This window comes from Diceros bicornis, chromosome 12 (genome assembly GCF_020826845.1).
Source record: "Diceros bicornis minor isolate mBicDic1 chromosome 12, mDicBic1.mat.cur, whole genome shotgun sequence".
Lineage (NCBI taxonomy): Eukaryota > Metazoa > Chordata > Mammalia > Perissodactyla > Rhinocerotidae > Diceros > Diceros bicornis.
Window position 1 is genome coordinate 32,456,640 of NC_080751.1, and position 23,224 is coordinate 32,479,863.

Genomic DNA, 23,224 nt, shown 5'->3' on the forward strand with positions numbered 1-23,224 from the left:
TGGCACCTCCAGGAAACTACCCAGCTCTGCTGGGGGAGCTGCACACAGAAAAGGAAACAGTTACTACTCCACGGTGAGTAACCCTGTTTTCTCCTTATTTCACCTTCTGACTGTTTTCATTGATTTTTAAAAGCTTGTGTGTCAGACATGGAAATAGTTCTTATGCTCAGAGTTAATTTTAAACCTAGCAGTATGTAAGATTTCTCTTTACTTAGCAGCCTTTTGTTCACATGATAGAGTAAGAGCCAGCTTTTCATTTGTGTTTATAGCTATTATTGATCCCTAGGATTGAATTGGATAACAGAACACAGAAATAGGCCAGTTGTCTCTTGTGAAACAGTTGTAACCTTGAATGGAAGAAAAATCTACTAGTGGCTTAGTTTTGTACTTTTATGTTTGTTTTCATTTGAGAGGGGAGGGAAGATTGGGAAGGGAAGATTATTCTTTCCCTCACAGACAGAAAGAATTATTGTTTGCAGTTGTTTCATAACAATTCATCTAGCATTTGTTTGCATATTTAATTTGTAGTGTATATTTTGTTTTTGTTCTAATCATTTCTTTTTCATCATCCTTTCTTTCCCACCAGTGGTTATTTTCATAGTTCTGCTCTAATTAGATCTAAAGAAGATTGCCATCCTAGTGGTACAAATAACATAGTTGTGGAAAACTTATAGGTCTTTTTTTTTAGTGGCACAAATATTGAACACATTTTGTTGTAAATTAGGTGGCCTGGTACTATCTAGTTGCTATGAGGCTGATTGAACCTTATTATTATTGTACAAATGGTATTATTTATTGTATATTGTGTTGAAATTATTTCCCAGGATTTTATATAGTTCCTGAGGTCAAATTATATTACTGTTTGTAAAATGAACCAGTGAATGAGTAGAATGAATTTCACTTGGGGTGGAGGAGTGATGGTATTTGATTTAAATGATGTATATTGCTGTTGTAGCTTTTAATCAAAACTTGGATCTGTAAGTGTTGATAGCACTTTAAGTCTGTTGAGCTAAGATGATGTACATAACTAAAAGTTACAAGAGCAGACTTAAGTATCAGAGAGTACAACCCGGCACAGGTAGACTTTTAATGCGGCCACAAAGAGATACAATCATGAAGTCTTACTTAGGTAATGGATAGAGATTTCTTTTAGAAAATTATTCTTCTTAAGATCAGAAGAACTATTTAGTATAAATATGTGTTTACACTTGCTGAGAAACATTTAGTGTAAAACAATCCAATTGGAGTTTAATTAATTAGATAAGAAAAGAACAGTTAAAGCTGAATCTTAGATAAATAAGCATAAAAGGAACTTGTGATGGATAAGAAATAAAGTAAAGCTGAAATGTATATCTAAACAGATGCCTCTATACACTTGAGATATGGAAGCTGTGTTTTAATTCAGGTTTTAAAAGTAAAAGCCTAACCTATTTTTATTTAAAGGTACTACTTAATATTTTAAAATCTCATACAGGTTGATATATTTTAAAATAATTGGAATAAGTGATAATAGTTCTTCAAATTTTCTGATATGGAAACAATTCAGACTGACACGTGGATTTTAAAAATTAGCATCAGGGCTCTTAGATGAGACTTATTTTTAAATGTTATCACAGTATAATTGGTGTTACTAGAGTCCAAAATGCATACAAGAAAAACATTTCAAATTCTCAACTAATAGTCTTTTTTTGATAGGTTTTTTTTTTTGATACAGTAAAAATTATTCAGAATAGTTACTATAGAGATTGCTTTTATGTTGTTTGAAGAGTAATTTTGTGACAATTAAAATGCATGCTTGGTTCAATATTATTTGGTACTAGGTACGGACTGGGTAAGGTACAATTGTATTCCTACTTTAGAAAACTACTTACGTTCGCAGCAACAGCGAGGAGACATGTACTCTCATGTGATAGCTTGTGACGAGCACCTCCCCATGCTCTACCAGGGAAGGGGGGAGGGGTGACTGTCTTATGCTTTATGCTTGTTACTGTTTGAGCGCAGCACTTTTTTCTCTTTGGAGGTGAAATCTAATTTCAGTAGAGATGTTGTATTTCCTTTGAAGTTCATTATAAAGGAATCTGATTTTATTTTTTACTGACTAGATTCTGGATACATATATATTTTACAACCGTACACAATTTTACAGAATGCTCAGTTTGCAAGCTGTTGCCAAAGGTTGGAGCTTTATAAAATAAAAACCAGGTTTTAGGAATTTGAATTTGATCTTGAAAGTCTCTACGAAGCAAATCGGCATATTGTATTATAAAATATTACTATTCTTTGTTTATACTCTGTAGGCTTGGTTTTGAAACTTGAGATGTATTGTTGCCATCCTAGGCACTAGATTATGGCGAGGAACATAGTTAAATAATTGACATTTTAGTAATCTTAATGTTATTACTCGTTTAGATAAATCCCAGGATTTATAGCTACCAAATATTAAGGTAGAGATAACTTACTTAATTTTTAAAAAAATACAATGTAGATGGGGGTATGTTGATTTAGAAACAGTGTTGTCTGCATTACTAGTGCTGTATATAGTTCATGGGTGGTGAATAATAACTATAAAATTTATGTTTATTACTAATTGGCCCTATATTGGAAATGCTTACTCCCTGTTTCCTTGGCATTTTTCCCTATGTTCATCCTCTTAGAAAGTATTGTCTCTTTGTTTATAAAAAGTTATTGAATTGAATCTCATATTTTGAAGTAAAACGTTGAAAATTAAAGTATAGTTTTCATTGAAGAAGATTTAGATTTCAGATATAAAGGTTTATATTCCCCAGTAAGATCTGTTCTTACATACCTACCTAAAAAATGATTTTTAACCATTTAATGAGTTTAGCTGGGTCTGGTTCTGGTAACATAATTCTTTATGGCAGATCTTTAGTTAGGAAATGCAGTGTTTTTACATCTGAACTTCTTCAAATGTAGTGGCATTTTACTGCAAATGGTAGGAGAGATCAGTTTGTCTCATTTTAAGAGGAAGGGTAATGATTATCTAACGAAGCTTGTCTGCTATAATATTCTAGAGTAAAATTTGTGAGTTTTGTATCTAGTTTTAAGCTTTATTATACCGTTATAAAGCAGCTGACTTTTCTTCGTATAAATGTTATCAGATTTAAGCTTGTTTACCCTTGAATATCGAATATCAGTATTATGTTCATTTGGGTGGTGAATTTTACCCCCTACAGTCATTAAATTTAATTAACATTATCTTTAAGATGAATAATATTGTCCTTACTGAAACAGATAGCGTTAATCTTCAGAAGGATAGTAAAGAATTAAAGTATTAAAGATGGGAAATCTGTGTTTGTTAAAAGAGCATCATCTTTGTTTTGATCTAAACATTCTAGCAGTGACACTTTTCCCTTTAGTCTTTCTTATTGGTATTATTAATAAATACAAGCACTCTTGTTTTTGTACAGGGTACCGAGTATGGTGTCCTTGGACGAGACAAAGTTGTGTACGGGACTTGAATATGGTATGTGAATCCTACTCTTGAGTAAATCTGTGTGGACTATTTTTGTCAATTACTCTACAAGAGTTAATATAGAATAATTTTGTAGTTAAAATTTTTGTAGTCTTTTGTTATATATAAATGAATATTAATTACGTGATAGTTATCTTTGCATTTTCTGGAGAAACTGGAAAATTATTATAAAAGAATAGCCAGTAAAAGAAATTGGGTCAGTAAATAAATATTTGGGTGCTTTCTGTCTGCAGAGGCAGAGGCAGACTCTGATATATCGTAATGTTCATTTATGTTTAGAATTGCTTTAGAACTGGTATATTATACTTGATGTGAATGGGAATACTATAACCCTTATATATTCTATCTATCTTTATATTTTTCTATCATAGTAAAATTTTATATAAATATTTATGTAGAACATATTTTATTATGTTAATTTAATGTTCTGTACCTAACAATAGGACTTGAGCACATTTCTTTATTGCTAGATTAACACTGCAGTTAGTTCTATATGTTAATTTGCTAGGATATAATTTCTGTTTGCTTGATTTGGGTCACCCCTAACTAACTAGAGAATCCTATGCGTTTATGGTTTCTAATTAGTGAATAGTGTCTTTGAAATATTGGCAAAGATGGCTTTTTCCCTCTCCTCCTTGCCTGCTGAGTCAAGTTTTATGGGTAAGTTGTAAATGTGAAGATTTTAAAAGTTACTCTGTATCATGCCTAGCCACTAATCCAACTGTGATAAAGGCAGATCCATTTGGTTTTTTTCCTGGATTATCTCTTCTTGACATAAACTTTTAACAGTCTGGGGAGCAGTCAATGTGTTTAAAATGCCTTTTCTCATTTTTCAAAAAATAGATCTATCCAGAGAGAACCACCGAGAAGCAATTGCTAGAGTCATAAGGAAACTTCTTAGTAAGTACATATATGCATTTAACTTATTTTTATTAATAAATATTTAGGAATTTTATTCTATAGCATATGTGCTTTTACTTAACATTTTTTTATTCTAAATGGTGAGAATATTAGGTAGTGTTTTTTTCCTTAACTAATAGATTTTTAACTAATATATCAGTGGTCCTATAGTATTTCAAACCACTTTAACAAAAATCCTTTTTTTCCTCCTATTATAGACCACATACTTAATAATTCAGAAGATGATACCAAGTCCTTGTTTCTTATCATAAAGGTACAATTGTTATTTAATAGTTGCATAATTATTAATATGACCATGTTTGACGTGATGACTTGTAAATATAAAATTTGAAATTCTTTGACACAGATTATTGGAGACCTTTTGCAGTTCCAAGGATCTCACAAACATGAATTTGACTCCCGTTGGAAAAGCTTTAACCTAGTAAAGAAATCAATGGAAAATCGGGTCAGTATTTTCACCTAAAACTCTGAATTACTTTTTTTAAAGGCGTATAATATTGATATAACCTCCTGATTTAGCGATTGTTCAGCGTACAGAGAAAGTTTCCCTATAAGTAAAAATAGTAGATTTTAAAATATTAAATTGTGGTATAATCAAAAGAATCCTAGAAAAAAATGTATTTTCCTGATGCTAATTCTTATGTCAGTTTCCATGATAGTCTCTGAACTCTCAGTGGGAATTTGGAGTATGATAACTTGGCAGCAGCATTCAGGCTGCCTTCAGGTAAGAACCTGAAGGAGTAAAAGATAGGAATTGTCCACACGCATGACTTTAAAGCATTGCACTTTATGTAGATCTGAGAAAAATATATCTTTTATTTTATTTTGTGCTCCAGAAGTCAGTACAAGCTAATCTGGGGGCACAGAAGAAAGAATACTTACGTCAGCCATTTGATGTTCATAGCAGTGTTCTTCTATAGGAGACTTTTGTTTAAATTGAGTCTAAAAAGGTTGTATAAGTTCATTGTTTAGGCAAGGGATGCTACATATTTTAGACAGAGGGAATGGCACGTAAAAGGGCAGGAGATATACAGACATGGCATGCTTTAGGGAACAGTGGCAGAAGGTAATATAAACTAGTCATTTATAGTTTTGTCCCAAGAAAGTGTTTCAGTTTTATATTCAGCAATGGGGGAGTCATTAAAAGTTTTTAAGTAGATCTGATTTAAATATTGGAAAGATCCATATTCAAGTCTATGAATTTTGAAAAACTCTGCCACTTGTGTGAAAAATTAGTAGTAGGAGATTAAGACTGGAAGCAGGGAGGGCAGACTCTTATAGTCCCGATGGAAAATACAGTCTGAATCAAGTCACTGACAGTGGGATGGAGATAAGTGTTTTGAAAAAGAAGGAATTATGGGGACTAGATGATTAATGAGATAAAGACATGAAAGAGAAACAATCCTTGAGTTCCAGATATCTGCCTTTAGTGACAGCATGGAAGATTGAGGGTAGAGGAGAGCTGAAAAGATAATTTTTAGAAAAATAAAAGATATATTCTGTAGTAAACATACGCAATTACCCAGAAAGGGCTATTTATAAATGTAACAGAGTCAAGCAATTTTCTTAGTAGGCGGTTTTTGTACTTTTAGTATTTGACTGAATAAGGAGCAACTTCGTTGCTCTCCCATGCATGGATCCATTAATAAACTATCAGAGAAAAACAGGCTGTTGAATGAGCCATTTAAAGGGGATATTTCTACTATAAGCCACAAAATTAACTGAAATAGTATATTTTACATTAAGGGATTCAGAGGAAACCGTTGTTGAGTTGTCATTTATGGAAAATGTTGATGTGTTGGCTACTTTGTTTTTCAGCTCCATGGGAAAAAACAACATATCAGAGCATTATTGATTGACAGAGTAATGTTGCAGCATGAGGTAAATATCTTTTGTAAATCATGATGACTTTTTTCCTTTTTGGTGAGGGAGATTAGCCCTGAGCTAAGATCTGTGCCAATCTTGCTCTGCTTTGCATGTGGGTCACCGCCTCAGCATGGCTGATGAGGCTGATGAGTGGCTGATGGTAGGTCCATGCCCGGGATCCGAACCCGCAAACCCAGACTGCTGGAGTGGAGCGTGCTGAACTTAACCACTATGCCATGGGGCTGGCCCCCATGATGACTTTTTTAAATGACTGTTTTCCAGATGAATATTTATTTGTGTAACTTCATAATTAAATAAACTTTTAGTAAAAACTTTGAGATTTGATTTACACTGTTTTTGCAGCTACGAACACTAACTGTTGAGGGTTGTGAATACAAAAAGATACATCAAGATATGATCAGAGATCTTCTTCGTTTATCTACAAGTTCATACAGTCAGGTAAGGCTAGTCAAAACACTCTGCTCTCCCCCACTCCCGTTTTGTTACATGCAATCTAAATATCCTCGTTTTAACAAGAGAGTTTAAATAAATTATTGGCGGAGAAAATATCTTTCAAATTGCAAATATATTCAAGCTAATTTTGCTAGTCTTTTTTTAATGTTTATTTGTGCTGTTTGTAATTATTTCTTAAATTTTGAAAGTAATTTAATCAAAGGTGAAAGTGCTAAGTGTGATGTTGCTGCCACTTAATTAAATCACATTATGAGGGCCATATAATTGCTCCTAGGCGTTATGCTTGGATTTCAGGACACTGCCACCATGTGAATTGTGGTTAAGTTGTTCTGTGTTTTGGAGAGTCTAATTTTCCTTGTATAGACGCAACAGAAAATCTGACTCGAGTTCTCATCAAAAGTAACTCAATGAAAACTTTGGTATAATCTGCTGATTATATTACTTAACAAATACATATCAGTTCCATTCAGTTTCTCCTTATCAAAAATATTTGAACCAATATAACCTAAACCATGGACATGGTTGGTAATATGCTTTCCTTTTGATAAAAATAACTTACTCATTTTTGTTAACGCATATGCTTTAATATATTTTTCTCTTATTACAGCATTTAAACAAGCATCAGGTTTTTCTGGTTTTTTTTATTTTTATTTTTTTTGTGAGGAAGATCGGCCCTGAGCTAACATCTGCCAATCTTGCTCTTTTTTTTTGCTGAGGAAGACTGGCCCTGGGCTAACATCCATGCCCATCTTCCTCTACTTCATATGGGACGCCGCCACTGCATGGCTTGACAAGCGGTGCGTCGGTGTGCGCCAGGGATCCGAATCGGCAAACCCCAGGCCGCCGCAGTGGAGTGCACGCACTTAACTGCTTGCGCCACCGGGCCGACCCTGGGTTTGTTTTTGATAATTCATTTTAAAAGTTTTTCTAGTTTGTCTACCATTTAATAAAAGTTCTCTGTTAATAATACTTTCTCCAGGTCAGAAATAAGGCTCAGCAAACATTTTTTGCTGCCTTGGGAGCATATAACTTCTGTTGCAGAGATATCATTCCCTTGGTTTTGGAGTTCTTACGGCCCAACAGACAAGATGTCACGCAACAGCAGTTCAAGGTATATGGTTTTTTGTTTTGTTTTACTGTGAAAATTTTCCAACATACAGAAAAATTGAAAGAATTCTACAGTATATACTTATATGTTCACCATTTAGAGTCTGTGTTAATATTTTGCTATATTTGCTATCACATATCTGTCCATCTCTCCATCCATCTTATTTTTTTTATGTATTTCAAAGTAAGTTGAAGACATCAGTACACTTAACCTTTAAACAGATTTAGTCTTTTTTCCTCCCTAATTATTTATTTATTTACCTGTGTTTATGATTGGTGGTACGGTGTAGAAAATGTAGGATGCAGTTTTGAGTTGAGTGCCAGTGAATGAGTAGCCTGGCTGGCCTTATGGGAGAGGGGGATGGAAAACCAAAAGTTTAGAGGAGTGTGATCAGCATGAAGGAAGGCCTGAGAGAGGAAGAAGCATGGTAAGTTTGAGCAACTGAGTGAAAGCTTCTCTGATTAGATCAGAGAAGGAAGGGAATGACACAGATGAGAATACTATATCCCACAAGGAAGCAATAGAGTATAAGTGAAATATACCATCAGGTAGAAATGGGTTGGTTGAAGGTGATTTAGAAGGGAGAATTGATAAGACTTGGTGGTTAAATATGAGGGGACTGAAAAAAGGTATCAAAATTATTAAGGTTCTGGATTGTACAACTGGTTGTTTGGTACATCAGAGAGAGAGAGAACATGGAGCATAGATGATGAATTAGTTTGTTTGGACAAGTTTAATTTGAAGTGGTTCCCATAAGCTAAGAGGCATTTTCAAGTAGGCAGTTAGACATCTGAGTTTGGAGCTGAAGGATACCATTTCAGTGTGTGTTCATGATAATTCAGATCTCTGGGCATGGGTAAGAGAGCCTAGGAGAAGAGTGAGAAGAGAACAGGACCAGGGGACAAGTGTTGAGAAAACTCCATTAGAAGTCCAAGAAGATCTTACTGAGAAGGGAAAGATTAAAAAGATACCAAAACACGAGAAGGAATTATAGAAGCCAAGGAGAGATCTTTCCAGAAGGAAAAGTCAATCAGCAGTGTCATTTGCTTTCTGGAGAGAGTTAAGATGAGAACTAAACTTGTTCCTTGAAGCTTATTTGGAAGACAGGTCAACAAACTATAGCATGGGCTCATTTGCTAACTTTTTGTAAGGAAAGTTTTATTGGAACACAGCCATGTCCATTCCTTTATGTATTGTCTGGCTGCTTTCATGCTACAATGACAGACGAGTAGTTGCAACAGAGACTGTATTGCCAACTATTTACTATCTGACCCTTTATAGGAAACGTTTGCTGACCCCCAATATAGCTGTAATTCATGAGTGTTGTAGAAGGTGTAACTCATTGTGTGCTATGTTTTTTACCTTGTTGAGTGCAGTTTAAATGGACAATCAGACAGGTCAAGTAAGATCAAAATTGAAAAATGTCTATAAGGTCAGTAAAAGCGAGGTTACCAGTGACCTTATAAGAACCTGTAAAGAGCTGTGGAGTGCAGCAGGGTGGATGAGAAGCCTGATTGGAATTGAGTTAGGGTGAATGTTCAGGAAATTGCAGCTATTAGTTTGGTACTAATAGCTCTTTTCATTAAAATGGGGTACCTTAAAAAGGGGTACCTATTGTCATCAGAATCATTCTGATTAATTGAATTTTTATGAGTAAAAAGTACACAGTATAATTAAGTAATCTACTGTTTATATACCTAGGAAAATACTTGGCAACCCAATGTTAACTGCTATTTTAGAAATTATTCAAAACATTATGCCCTAACATGCTGAGTGGCGCATTTCGTGGCCTTTTTTTTTTTTTAAAGATTTTATTTATTTATTTATTTTCCCCCGAAAGCCGCAGTGGATAGTTGTATGTCATAGCTGCACATCCTTCTAGTTGCTGTATGTGGGACGCGGCCTCAGCATGGCCGGAGAAGCGGTATGTTGATGTGTGCCCGGGATCCGAACCCAGGCCGCCAGCAGCGGAGTGCGAGCACTTAACCGCTAAGCCACGGGGCCGGCGCATCGTGGCCTTTATGATATAATCGTAGTAGAATAGAATTGGAATGGAAGCTTTGTTCTTAAAAACAACATCCTTATTTTTCTATATTATTTAATTAGCCGTACTTTCAGCCAACCTTCTATTAAATGACTTAGAGAAAATATTACTAGATGACAATTAAATAAGTTCAAGTTTCTGAAAGTAACATGTTAAATGTGTGAACCTATTTTACTAACCAGTATCAAGCATTTAAATAATTAAAGTTTAGTAAATTTAAAAATAACGTGTAATGGGGTTGACTACAATTAAATGGTGCCTATTATTTTTCCCATATAAATCATTTTTTTCCTGCAGGGTGCCTTGTATTGTCTCCTTGGAAATCACAGTGGTGTATGCTTGGCAAACCTTCATGATTGGGACTGTATTGTACAAACTTGGCCAGCAATTGTTTCTTCTGGGCTTAGCAAAGCAATGTCCCTGGAAAAGCCATCAATAGTGAGACTGTTTGATGATCTTGCAGAAAAGATTCATCGGCAATTTGAAACAATTGGCTTGGACTTCACAGTAAGCAAAACCATTTTTTTATTCAAATTTTAGTGGAAATACTGCCTTGTTAAAATGCTTTTTATATTTCTGTTTTAGGTAATAATATTCTTGGTATTTGATTCCAATGTTTTTTTTTTTTAAAGCATTTGTTTCTGTTTCCTTTTTGTACTTTGGTGATGATTACTGTGGATAGCAGGGTAGAGTAGGAAATTGGAGTGTGGCCAGGAGAGAGGGAGGTTGTTTTCTGTCAAGAGGCCAGAGAGAGTTATTACATTGTTGCCTTTACCATTATCCCGTGTTATGTCCGTGGCCTCATTTTTCAACGAGTTGATTATATTTTAGGAGTTCACTCATACTAGCCAAAGTCACAAAAGATTGACCACAGGGTTCAAAATCTATAGTGAAGCAAATTAAAATTGGATGATTTGGCAAATGAAAAAGTAAAGAATATCAGGTTCAGTGGTGCTTAAATGGAAAGATGGAGCAGATCATCTAAGAATTTTCAAATGCATATTTACACACCCATCGGAATGGGGATAGGTAAAAGATGTGGGTGCAGTTGAAGCCCCCTCTTCTCTAAAGTGATTATGTTTGACATCTATCCTCTGGTTTAAAAACTACTGCTCTAAAAATGTATTCCTTTTCTATAAAACATAGTCTTGCTATTCGCAACTGTCATGAGATTATGCTTTCTTTTTTTAAAAAAAAATTAAAAATTGAGATGTAATTCACATACCAAAAAATTCACCCTTTTAATGTTGTGTGCTTATATATTCACAGTAGTCAATAGTATATTCACAGGGTTGTGCACCCATCACTACTCTAATTCCAGAACATTTTTATCACTCAAAAATAAACCCTGTACCCAGTAACAGCACCCATTCCCTCATATTCCTAGCCCCTGGAAACCACTAATCTACTTTCTTTCTCTGTGAATTTGCCTGTTATAGACATTTCATATAAATGGAATCATACAATATGCGGCCTTTTGTGTGTGGCTTCTTTCACTGAGCATAATGTTGTCAAGATTCATCCATGTTGTAGTATGTGTCAGCACTTCATTTTTTCCCCTGGCTTTTCTTTTTAATAAGATTCCAAAGTCATGTGTTGGAACAGCAGAATTACTTCAACAATCAAAAAACCCCTCTACAAACCAGGTAATGCTTAGCTCAGAGGAAATTAAAGAAGGACTTAAACGCCAACAAGAAAAGAATGCTGATGCCCTAAGGTAATTATGAATGCCTGCTTGTCAAGATGGGTAACGTTATAGATAGTAGGTTTAAAATATCTCTAAAATATAGATGCACCATAACTACCTAATGAAATTTACACATTGATTCTGAAAAAAATACAAAAATCTTAGGAGATAATTATTGTTCGGATGCTATGGAATTGGAAAATACCATCTTAAAGTTATCTTAATATCATGTCTTTTTTTCAATGTGAATTCTCTTTTTTTTTTTAAAGATTTTTATTTATTCATTTTTTTCCCCCCAAAGCCCCAGTAGATAGTTGTATGTCATAGGTTCACATCCTTCTAGTTGCTGTACGTGGGACTCGGCCTCGCATTGGACGGAGAAGTGGTGCCTTGGGGCGTGCCCGGGATCCGAACCCGGGCCGCCAGATCAGAGCGCGTGCACTTAACCGCTAAGCCATGGAGCCGGCGCAATGTGAATTCTCTTTGTTTTTTTTTTTAGTACACATATCAGTGATTAAATCCTGAATTCAAGTTCAACACATGTATCTCTTCATAGCTCTTAGAATAATTACTTTTTGATCAAATTTATGCAGATTTGGTATCAGGATATTTGTAAACTCTTTTTACATTTTTGGAACCAAAGCACATCAGGGGTTCAGTAATAACACTCAAGCAAGCAGGAGCCTTCCTCATTTGATTTTGTCTTTGCCTTATGAATGTACTTATGAATTTTTTTCTAACATGTCTGTAGAAATAATAAACTCTTATTATAGCCTACTTCATGTATACCTGGAGTGCCATATAAGGAGACCACTCTTAACTGATTACTACTCATAAATTTACTTTTGAATGTCCGCTTGGGAATAGTTGAGTTGCTCAATGTACTTAGCACTTTTTTTTGTTTTCTCTCTGCTTTCATGGTCTTTTCCCAGTGTCGCTGTTCACGCATCTGCTTTCACTCTGGCTTGCTCCTCACCAGGTCCTTTACAGTCTGGTGATGAGAAGTCAAGGGAGGGTGAATCTGGCCAGAATTTGAATTTATATTATGTTATTTGATGTTCATCTTAGTGTTGTATTAAAGCAATATCTCACCTTAATTTTTTTGTTCTTAAGGAACTATGAAAATTTGGTAAACAGTTTGCTAGATGGTGTGGAGCAGAGAAATCTGTAAGTGCAAAATTTTTTTTAGTTCTTGAAGCTTTTATCTTAAATAAAATAGGAGGTTTCTACTATTATAGGCCATGAATGCATGTGTCACAAAAAATTGTAGTCTGATTCGTGAATTTAGAAGACCAAGAGGAGAAGTTTGGGGCTAATGATAGGAGCAGTGTTCTTCAATATACCTATTTTAATTCTTGGGAAACTTAAAATTAATGTTTCAAATAGAGTGTTGTTTTTTTTTTTAAGTGGTTTTATGAGTGATATGTTTTGTGATTTTGTTTGTTTGTTTGTTTGTTTGTTCCTCTCCTTTTCAGGCCCTGGAAATTTGAACATATAGGCATTGGGCTTCTGTCTCTACTCTTGAGAGATGACCGAGTGTTACCTCTTCGTGCCATACGTTTTTTTGTTGAGAATCTCAACCATGATGCAATTGTAGTTCGAAAGGTAGATACCTTATTTTAGCTACAATCTTGGGTTAAAGAATTTTTACCTCACACAAAGCCTTTAAATTCTTCACAAACAAGACACACTTAATAAATATGTTGAATTGTATTGATTTCAAATCTACATCTCTTGGTTCAGAGGTGATAATAATTCATCCAACAAATACATGACGTGCTCAGGCACTGCATTTCAACCCTGGGGGTATAGCAGGAAATAAGTTGATAGGTTAGTGGAAGAGACTGACTTTGAAAAATTACTTATAGGTATGAAGTGTTACAGGAAGGGGAAGATATCTGAGGATGTAACTTTTTGTTTTACTCACAAAGTATTAGAGGTAGGGTGCAAGATGGGACTGACCTAGCCTAGTACATTGGAGAAAACCCTTAGGGAGAAATGGTTAGGCTGAGATTTGAAGAATGAGCAGGTATTGGTTTAACAGAGAAAGGATCCAAGTTTTCTAGGCAGAGACTAGCATGGATGAAGGTTCAAGAATCAGAATTGTGAATGACTCATTCCAAGTCAGATTTAGCACTCATGTGGCCGTGCCACCAGATGTCAATGGGTGAGGTGTGTCTCTACTTTTGAAAGAAACAGAATCTAGCTTCTGCTTTGACCAAGGCAGGCAACCATTTAAGAGATTTAAACTTTTTGTTATATGTACCTTACCTGTTTCTTTTCTAGATGGCGATCTCAGCTGTTGCTGGTATTCTTAAACAGCTAAAAAGAACCCACAAAAAGCTGACCATCAACCCCTATGAAATCAGTAAGTACTGCCAAATGTAATTTATAGCGGTTCTCAGTCAAACTGGAAAATTTCTTTGAGGTGTATAAATTATAGTTCTTGATCTCAAATATTTTTCGATACAAAGTATAGAAGTATAGAAAGATTTTAATACAAAGTATGAAATAATAGAAAGGGAAGACAGTTGACTTAGTAAAAATGAGTGATAAAAAGTATTTATAAAAATAGATTGACCTTTTATGTCTTCATAATACATGTACCTCTTGCACACTCTGAGCAAACATGTCATCTACTGCTTTTTTGTCTCACCAACTAAGCAATTATACTAGTTATTTATCAAACTGTAATTCAAAGGCTTAAAATATTATTACCATTAATACATCACTATGTAAAATGTTTCTCTCTGGGGGCCTGCCCAGTGGTGTAGCGGTTAAGTTTGCGCACTCCGCTTCAGAGGCCTGGGGTTCACAGGTTCGGATCATGGGCGTGGACCTACGTACCACTTATCAAAGCCATGCTGCATCCATATGAAGTAGAGGAAGATGGGCACAGATGTTAGCCCAGGACCAATCTTCCTCAGCAAAAAAGAAGAGGATTGGCAATGGATGTTAGCTCAGGGCTAATCTTCCTCAAAAAAAAAAAAGTTTCTTTCTGGGTGGTAGAATTAGGGGAAAGGTTAATTTTCTTCTTTATTACCTTACTGTATTATCAGAGTTTTTAAACAGTAATCTTATATAAACAGAAAAAAAAAAATTTAATTTTGGAGGAAAAAATATCATTTTTATTCCTTTGGCTACCAAATTTTTTATCTCTGATAACTCGTGTGATATTTAAATAGCTGTCTTCAGTTCTCCCCCACCCCCACCTTTGGGTGGGGCGCATAGCTATGTACCACCGTCTTTATTTTAGAACAATATAAAATGGTGTCAACTAAATGTAGGAAAGACTTTCCTTATACTCCCTACTACTAATCTTGTTTTACCCTCACTTGAAACACATGTTTGTAGGTCTCATATTAAATGAATATTTAATGGTTCCAAAAAACAAGTATGTGCGCATGCATGTGTCTGGAGAGAGAGTGTCAAAGTACACATGGCAAAATGTTAAAATTTGGGGCATCTGGGTGAAGAATATATGGGAATTTTTTGAGCTCTGTAAGTCTGAAATTAATTCATACCTAGAAAGTTTTGACAAAATTAGTCTTTTTAATTTTGGTGAAAGGAATGAAGTGTGGATCATGCTTGATTTTCTCCCCACAAATAACTGTCCCAACGCCATTAGTGGATAATCCCATCTTTTTCCCTCTGGTATGAAATGCCTCATAATATATGTTGTCTTGCCTTGAGCGCATTTTTTTTTTTTTTTTTTGGTGAGGAAGATCAGCCCTGAGCTAACATCCGTGCCCATCCTCCTCTTTTTGCTGAGAAAGACCAGCCCTGAGCTAACATCTATTGCCAATCCTCCTCCTTCCCCCCCCCCCTTTTTCTCCCCAAAGCCCCAATAGACAGTTGTATGTTATAGTCGGAAATCCTGCTAGTTGCTATATGTGGGACGCCACCTCGGCATGGCCCGACAAGCAATGCATCAGTGTGCGCCCGGGATCTGAACCTGGGCCACCAGTAGCAGAGGAGTGCATTTTAATAGACTCCTATTATGACGACAAAGCCACACTAGTACTATTGAGTGAAAGTTGAGAATAATTATTGCATGGATATTTTTAAGTTCATCAAATGTAATTGTCTTTTCCTTAGGTGGATATCCTAAACCCACCCAAATTCTTGCTGGTGATAGGCCTGATAATCATTGGTTGCATTATGATAGCAAAAGTATACCAAGAACTAAAAAAGAATGGGAATCAAGTTATTTTGTGGAAAAAACTCACTGGGGATACTACACCTGGCCACGGTAAGTTGCACCTTGCCATGCACCCAGTTTATCTTTGATATAATTTGTTTTATCATCTTTGGATTTCTGGGGAGGTTCAGAGGCACTTGAAGCAGTTAGAGGTACTCTGCCACCAAAGATACACAATCTCCAGCTTGTTTCCTTTTCCCTCTTCTTCTTTTTCTTTTGCTCTTGGCAGTGCTATGCTTCAATCCTGCCTTTCTCCTTGTCTTTCTGCTGAAACCCTTAGACTTCCTTAGTCCCACTATTATATGTCTGAGGAGTTTGTTAATAGTGGCTCTGAATTATATTCCTACCCATTAATACTACACATGCCTAAACCTGCCCAGAGAAATACTTACTTATCTCTTATTGTTTACTCCAATAATTTATATCATTAGGATACAAAGGTCTGATAGATTTTTAAGACCGAGACTGTTAGTAATGTACTTGTATCCCCAAACTTAGCGTCTAATTAGAGTTCATTAAAAGTGCCTTCTAATGCTTTCTATCCATGAAACTCATATGTTTTTCTGTGTGTGTTCCACATATGAACTCTTCCTGTGTAGGAATATGGTTGTTTATGCTGGTGTGGAAGAGCAGCCTAAGCTCGGCAGAAGCAGGGCAGATCTGACAGAGGTAAGCACGCCGTTTCCACCATGCGTGCACACTTACCCTGCGTCTTACTTGTAGCCACTGATTTATTCCAAACTCAGTTCATGGTTTTTTTCCAAATTCACGTATTAGGGTATAGCACGGGGTAAATCTTGGTGAATGTGTACTCCCTTACTCCTCTCCCCCTGTCCTGCCTCCCCCCATTCTGTTAGGGCCAGTCAGCATGAGTCTTTTTGTGTCTAAGGTTACTTTCAAGTTACCGCCCCACTTAGCACTCACTGGGGTACTGCTTTATGTAGTTATCTGCTTGTTTCTTATATCAGTTCTGTCTGCTTAACAAGCTTCTTGAAGACAAAGATAATGACTGGCTTTTAGCTTTTTATTGCACATAAGTGATGGGTACTCAATAAATAGATGTTTGTAGATTAAAGTGTAAACTCCTTAATCTGTCTAGAAGCTATTTCTTTATCATTTTGAAAGTTAACTAAGGACTTTTAAGTTTATGTCTTCCTCAATTAAGTTAATGGTGGTGTAGCTTTTATTTTCTAATTCTGAACAGAGTTTCCCTTTCAACTTCTGATGTTTTATAAATACGGAAATAATTTGCTCAGGTTTGGTTTACAATTTAGAGGATTTTCCTAAATTGCACACAAGGTGGCACGATAACATTATCTTCATTTCCCAAGCAGAATATTTGTTGGTTTTAATTCACAGTTTGAGCAATGGAATCCTAACTTGAAGATCTGAAGGAAAACTTTTAGCTATTCTTATGGATTTCGCATTTTTAGGAGACAGTGTTATTTTGGTTCTAGAAAGCCTCGATGAGAACTAAAGGTTCTGTAGAATAAAAATAACAACCTACTATTGAGTATTGAAACTTTACAGTTGAATTTTAATGTTTTCAGAATCATGTTTTTAAGTAGAATTTAAACCCTGAAGTTGTTCTTTTTTTTTACCTTTATAGGCAGAACAGATTATATTTGATCATTTTTCTGATCCTAAATTTGTGGAACAGTTAATTACTTTTCTATCTTTAGAAGACAGAAAAGGAAAAGATAAATTTAATCCTCGACGTTTTTGCCTCTTTAAGGTAACTGTGTTATATAAATACCTTCTTCATAAAGCTTAGTGACAGTCACTTTGTAGGTTCATAAATTTTAAAGTATTTCATCAAAGTTTGAGTTTTGTCATCTGCTGTCTTAATCTGAAATGGCCCTAGAAGTTGTGCTAATCATATTGATCTTGTCCTAGGGTCTAGGACTCGTATAAAAAAAAGCTTTTTAGTATTTGTCTTTAATATTTGTAGTTAATAGTAGAAGCAAGAAAACCCCACAAGATTATATGCATTTGATGTTTTGATTTTTTTTTTGAGGTGTGTGTGATATTTTTAAGGTCAGAAAGATTATTAATTTTGATTTCATTGATTATATTTTAATGTGATATGCAAAATGATGGTACTCATTTTAACTTACAGACATTGTTAAAGCAGTTAAGTTCTGAAGGGGAGAATACTTGGAGTTTTTTAAGCACTGTAGTAACGTAGTGAACAAATGCAAGCATATTGTAACTATAATGGAGATGATAATCATTTGAGTACTAAAGAACTTTCTTTTTGATTTGATAGGGTATATTCAGAAATTTTGATGATGCCTTTCTGCCAGTTCTGAAGCCCCATTTAGAACGTTTGGTTGCAGATTCACATGAAAGCACTCAGCGATGTGTAGCAGAAATTATAGCTGGTTTAATCAGAGGCTCTAAGCATTGGACATTTGAAAAGGTGATGTATTTGTACAGCACATTCCCTGTTCAAGCTACATTATCCATTTATGTAGCAATTCCCAGCACACTGGGTAGTAATACTTAATATATGAAATGTTCAATTCCATATTGCTTTTGAGTATAGATCACAAACTAGTGGTCTGTAGATGACATTCAGTATCTTTTAAAATTTGAATTATTTGCCCTCATTAGGGAAAAAATCAGGATAGGTCATGTAAAAAAGATTGCAGTTTCTCTTGAAAAATGGGAAGATCCTGGAACACTGGTCCCACGTTATTGCGCTGCGTCAGTTGCCTGGTGCTGCGCCTGGGCTTCTCCGTTCATCAGGCACTCTCTCTTCTCATTGAATCCTTTCTCTTAGCCTCCTCACTCATCTTCATTACTCATTTGGTCTTGTAGGCAGTTTGAGTTTGACACCCTTTTATCGAGTATCCCTGTTTTTAATTGTAGGGTTTAGTGTTATATACCTGCACTAAGGTTAGTTTCTTAGCAAAATGCTCTAGACTGAAAATAACCTGCTAAAATGTCCAGAATGCCTGAATATAAGATTGGCTACCATTTCCTCAAAGAAAAGACGCAAATATTATTTTTGGCAAACGTAATTACACGTAATTTTAGGAGGACTGTGGACACTTTTTAATATATTAATTTAGTTATATATATTCAAATCACTTATTAAATAAAAGTATCTTAATTTGCAATATTGCCTGTTTCCTGCTCACATATCATGAAACAATTTTATTTAAACATGTCACATGTATCGTTGTCATCCTGTCTGTCATTTTTGAGTTTCTCTTTTCTAGAATACATCTCCTTTCCTCATAAGTTGTTTAAGATAAAGCTTTTTTTCTTCTTTGTCTTCTTTTTAATCAATGCCTGGTGCTACCGCTGGAAATTTTATCCCAAGCCCTCCCTCCCCATTTGTCCTATATAGGTCCTTTTGACTAAAGTACAGTCCATGGACCTGCAGCATGGGCATCACTTGGGAGCTTGTTAGAAAAGTAGGATCTCAGGTCCCACCTTGATCTAATGAATCAGAATCTGCATTTTATCAAGATCTCAAGGTGATTTGTGTTCTCATTAAACTGTGAGAAGCATCCTTGCACATGTGTTTGCAGTCTCTGTATAACTGAACACTTTTTAAAGGCTATAATCATCCAGAACTTGGCATTTGAAGATTATACTTCAGGCTAATACTAAATTGTATTAAAATGTTATTGCTTCCTATATTAGGATTCAGTCAAGTGGCCTCAATAAGCATTGCAAAACTTAGAAATGATTGAAGTTTTGTTTCAGCCCAGTGTAGTATGTTACTCAAAATTTTTTTTTTTTTTTAAAGATTTTATTTATTTATTTTTTTTCCCACCAAAGCCCCAGTAGATAGTTGTATGTCATAGCTGCACATCCTTCTAGTTGCTGTATGTGGGACGCGGCCTCAGCATGGCCGGAGAAGCAGTGCCTCGGTGCGCGCCCGGGATCTGAACCCAGGCCGCCAGCAGCGGAGCGCGCACACCTAACCTCTAAGCCACGGGGCCGGCCCTCAAAATTTTTAAAAGAGAACTTTTCAGTAGTATGAGAGATTTTGTAAGGCCATATAAGGTGTTTCCTCTTTTCTGAATAATGTTTTTGGAAAAAAAATTCACCTATACCTGGGTGTGTATAATGATAATATAGTGAAGTTACTTCCTGGATTATTGGGGCATTCTAAGACATAATTTAAATGAGGTACCAGTTTGTGTATTTGTATGTGTGTGTTTCTAGGAGAAGATAGTTGAAGAAAAATGTTCTGAGTACTATTAACTTTTTCCCCTATATTTTGTTTTGAGTAGGTAGAGAAGCTTTGGGAGCTTCTGTGTCCTCTGCTTAGAACCGCATTGTCCAACATTACGGTAGAAACTTACAATGACTGGGGAACTTGTATAGCAACATCCTGTGTAAGTTCTCCCACTTCCTTTTCTGTCTAACTCGTCTATTCAAGCATTTTCCTGTTCCTCTTAATAACTCTTGAATCTTGAAATTTGGTTCATAGTTTTGTCATCTTACATAATGAGAGATGGTTCTATTTAGCCTTTCAGATAAGCCTTGAGGGATAACTCTTAAGTGATTATTATATTTTCTCTGCCATGGTAATGCATTTTTAGGTTGAATGACAAGTCTAATCATATGTCTGGAAATGTGACTTTTAAATATAGTAAAAGCCACATGATACAAGGTTATAGGTGTTATTTTTGATACTAAATATGGCCATAGCTTGTATGCTTTGGTTTAAATAGACAGTCCATTTAGCTAACAACAGTTTTCTAACTGTTAGTTTTTCTAACATGAGCTATGATAATACATTTGGATTTGACTCACCTATGATTTTAGTTTGATTTTTTTCCTATATACTTATGTTTATTTATAATATTTCTAAAATAATGAGATCTGATTTATTTACAGAATTGTAGGACCCCTATTTTAATTGTTACTTTATATTTTCAACACAGGAAAGTAGAGATCCCCGGAAACTTCATTGGCTTTTTGAGCTGTTGTTGGAATCACCATTGAGTGGTGAAGGAGGATCCTTTGTAGATGCATGGTAAATAAAAAGAAAACTAATGAGGTCAACAGAAGATTTTACAACAAAACATAACATCTTTATTTTTGATGTGTGATGGAAGTGAACTGTCTGTACTCCTAAAGGCTAGATAATGTAACTGCTTTCTTCTGGGAGATGGTGTGATCCAAGTCAATACAACATATGATACTACATAGAGTTATTTCTCAATTGGGAACAGTAGGAGAAATGGAGGCAACCTGGGCAATTCATACATAAGTTAGGTTCAGCCTTCTCTGCTGTCAAATCTTTTGTACCAGGAGTGCTTTTTTGTACCATGACAATATTAACTTCTTTATTACATCTTCTCCTATTTCACTCTTTCCTATTAGGAAAGAAGAGAGTAATCCTTTTAAGGGAAAATATACTTGGTAGGGCATAAGGAGCTGGAAAAAAATTTGTGGACAAGAGAAAGAAATGTAGATAATCCCGTTAACAAGAAAAACAATTATTATTCTTAATTAGTGAGGAAACTTCTGATACTTAAGAAATTTATTCAATAAGTATTCTAAAGTTAGTATTTCTTTTGATTGTATAGTGGTAGAGGTGAAATGAGAATACAGAGAAAATGATTTAGGAAAAATAATAAAATCTTCATAAAGGAGCTATTTTGAATTGTTAGTTTTATTATTTATTAGGTGAGAAAATGAAACAATTTTAAGTGGAATACAGACATCATTAATCTATACCGTGAATGTATAAAGGCAGAGAGGGGCTGTAGCACAACTCTCCTGTGCTTTAATTTTAGTCGACTCTACGTACTACAAGGTGGCCTTGCCCAGCAAGAGTGGAGAGTGCCTGAGCTACTGCACAGACTACTGAAGTACTTGGAACCCAAACTCACCCAGGTTTACAAAAATGTCAGGGAAAGAATAGGAAGGTAGGTACAATTTTCTCTGTGGTATGGTACAGCTCTTGAATTCTTTTTGTTAAATCTTAATATCTAATAATACATACTGGTTATATTACTATTGAGTTTCATGGTGTCCTCCTCTTCAAATGCTGTTTTATATTTTGTGTGAGACACTAGACAAGAGGCTCTGAATGTAAAATAGGACAGCCGTGTGCTCATAAGCCAGAGGTGAGCAGTCACTACAGCCCAGTTTGATTTTGTTTTTTGGTGAGGAAGATTGGCCCTGAGCTAACATCTGTGCCAGTCTTCATCTATTTTGTGTGTGGGTTGCCGCCACAGCACGGCTTGATGAGTGGTATAGGTCCACACCTGAGCTCTGAATCCGTGATCCCAAGGCTGCTGTAGCAGAGCATGTCGAACTTAACCACTACGCCACTGCGCCGGCCCCCAGAGCCCAGTTTTTAATACCTTAGAATTACAGGCACAGGCACCAGAGACTCTCTCTAGGAATTGTCTTGGGAAGATTTACTTTGGTTGGGTCATAACTTTTGAACTTTAGTTTTATTGATAATGTAGGATCTCTTCTTACTATACATGTTTTATTTTACAGCGTGCTGACCTACATATTCATGATAGATGTTTCTTTGCCAAACACTGCGCCAACGGCGTCCCCTCGTGTCCCTGAGTTTACTGCTCGAATTCTAGAGAAATTGAAACCCCTCATGGATGTGGATGAAGAAATTCAGAACCATGTTATGGAAGAAAATGGAATTGGTGAAGAAGATGAACGAACTCAAGGCATTAAACTCTTAAAAACTAGTGAGTAGCTAAAATGAGTAGAAACTCACCTAAAAACGGACATTTATTTGGATTGTGTGGTTGGCTTTTTTCTCCTATATTTTTTATTGTGGTAAAATGTACATAATATAAAATTTACAGTTCACTGGCATCAAATACATCCATTGTGCAACATTCACCATCATCCATCTTCACTACTCTTTTCATTTTACAAAACTGAAACTCTGTACTTATTAAACAATAACTCTTCGTTCTCCCCTTCTGCCAGCCCCTAGCAACCACCATTCTACTTTCTATCTCTGAATTTGCCTATCCTAGGTACCTCGTATAAGTGGAATCATACTATTTGTCCTTTTATGTCTGGCTTTTTTCACTTTGCATAGTGTTTTCAATGTTTATTCATTCATCTGTCGATGGACATTTAGATTGTTTATACCTTTTGGCTCTTGTGAGTAATACTAATATGAGCATTGATGTAGAAGTGGCTAAGTCCCTGTTTTCAATTCTTTTGGGTATTGAAAGTGGAATTGCTAGACCATATGGTAATTCTGTGTTTAACTTTTTGAGGCGCCACCAAGCTATTTTCCACAGTGGCTGCACAATTTTACATTCCACCCAGCAGTGCAAAAGGGTTTCAGTTTTTCCACATCCGTGCCAACACCTGTTGTTGGTTTTTATGACTATAGCTATCCTAATGGGTGTGAAGAAGGTATCTTGTGGTTTTGATTTGTGTTTCCCTAATCATTAATGGTTGAACAT

The 23,224-nt window shown here is 35.5% G+C and overlaps 1 protein-coding gene across 2 annotated transcripts in view; it reads left to right on the plus strand.

Moving 5' to 3' along the window:
• PSME4 (proteasome activator subunit 4) overlaps positions 1–23,224 on the plus strand; it is an 88,448-nt gene that overhangs the window by 51,776 nt on the left and 13,448 nt on the right. For both annotated transcript variants that reach the window (XM_058551242.1, XM_058551243.1), the window contains exons 21-40: positions 3,429–3,484; positions 4,337–4,393; positions 4,612–4,667; positions 4,761–4,859; positions 6,233–6,295; positions 6,644–6,739; positions 7,734–7,865; positions 10,204–10,413; positions 11,487–11,623; positions 12,707–12,760; positions 13,069–13,198; positions 13,880–13,961; positions 15,692–15,845; positions 16,394–16,463; positions 17,404–17,529; positions 18,064–18,216; positions 20,048–20,152; positions 20,705–20,796; positions 21,563–21,694; positions 22,278–22,486. In XM_058551242.1, coding sequence (XP_058407225.1) covers positions 3,429–3,484; positions 4,337–4,393; positions 4,612–4,667; positions 4,761–4,859; positions 6,233–6,295; positions 6,644–6,739; positions 7,734–7,865; positions 10,204–10,413; positions 11,487–11,623; positions 12,707–12,760; positions 13,069–13,198; positions 13,880–13,961; positions 15,692–15,845; positions 16,394–16,463; positions 17,404–17,529; positions 18,064–18,216; positions 20,048–20,152; positions 20,705–20,796; positions 21,563–21,694; positions 22,278–22,486 — 2,213 coding nt within the window. The remainder of the gene's footprint in view (positions 1–3,428; positions 3,485–4,336; positions 4,394–4,611; positions 4,668–4,760; positions 4,860–6,232; positions 6,296–6,643; positions 6,740–7,733; positions 7,866–10,203; positions 10,414–11,486; positions 11,624–12,706; positions 12,761–13,068; positions 13,199–13,879; positions 13,962–15,691; positions 15,846–16,393; positions 16,464–17,403; positions 17,530–18,063; positions 18,217–20,047; positions 20,153–20,704; positions 20,797–21,562; positions 21,695–22,277; positions 22,487–23,224) is intronic.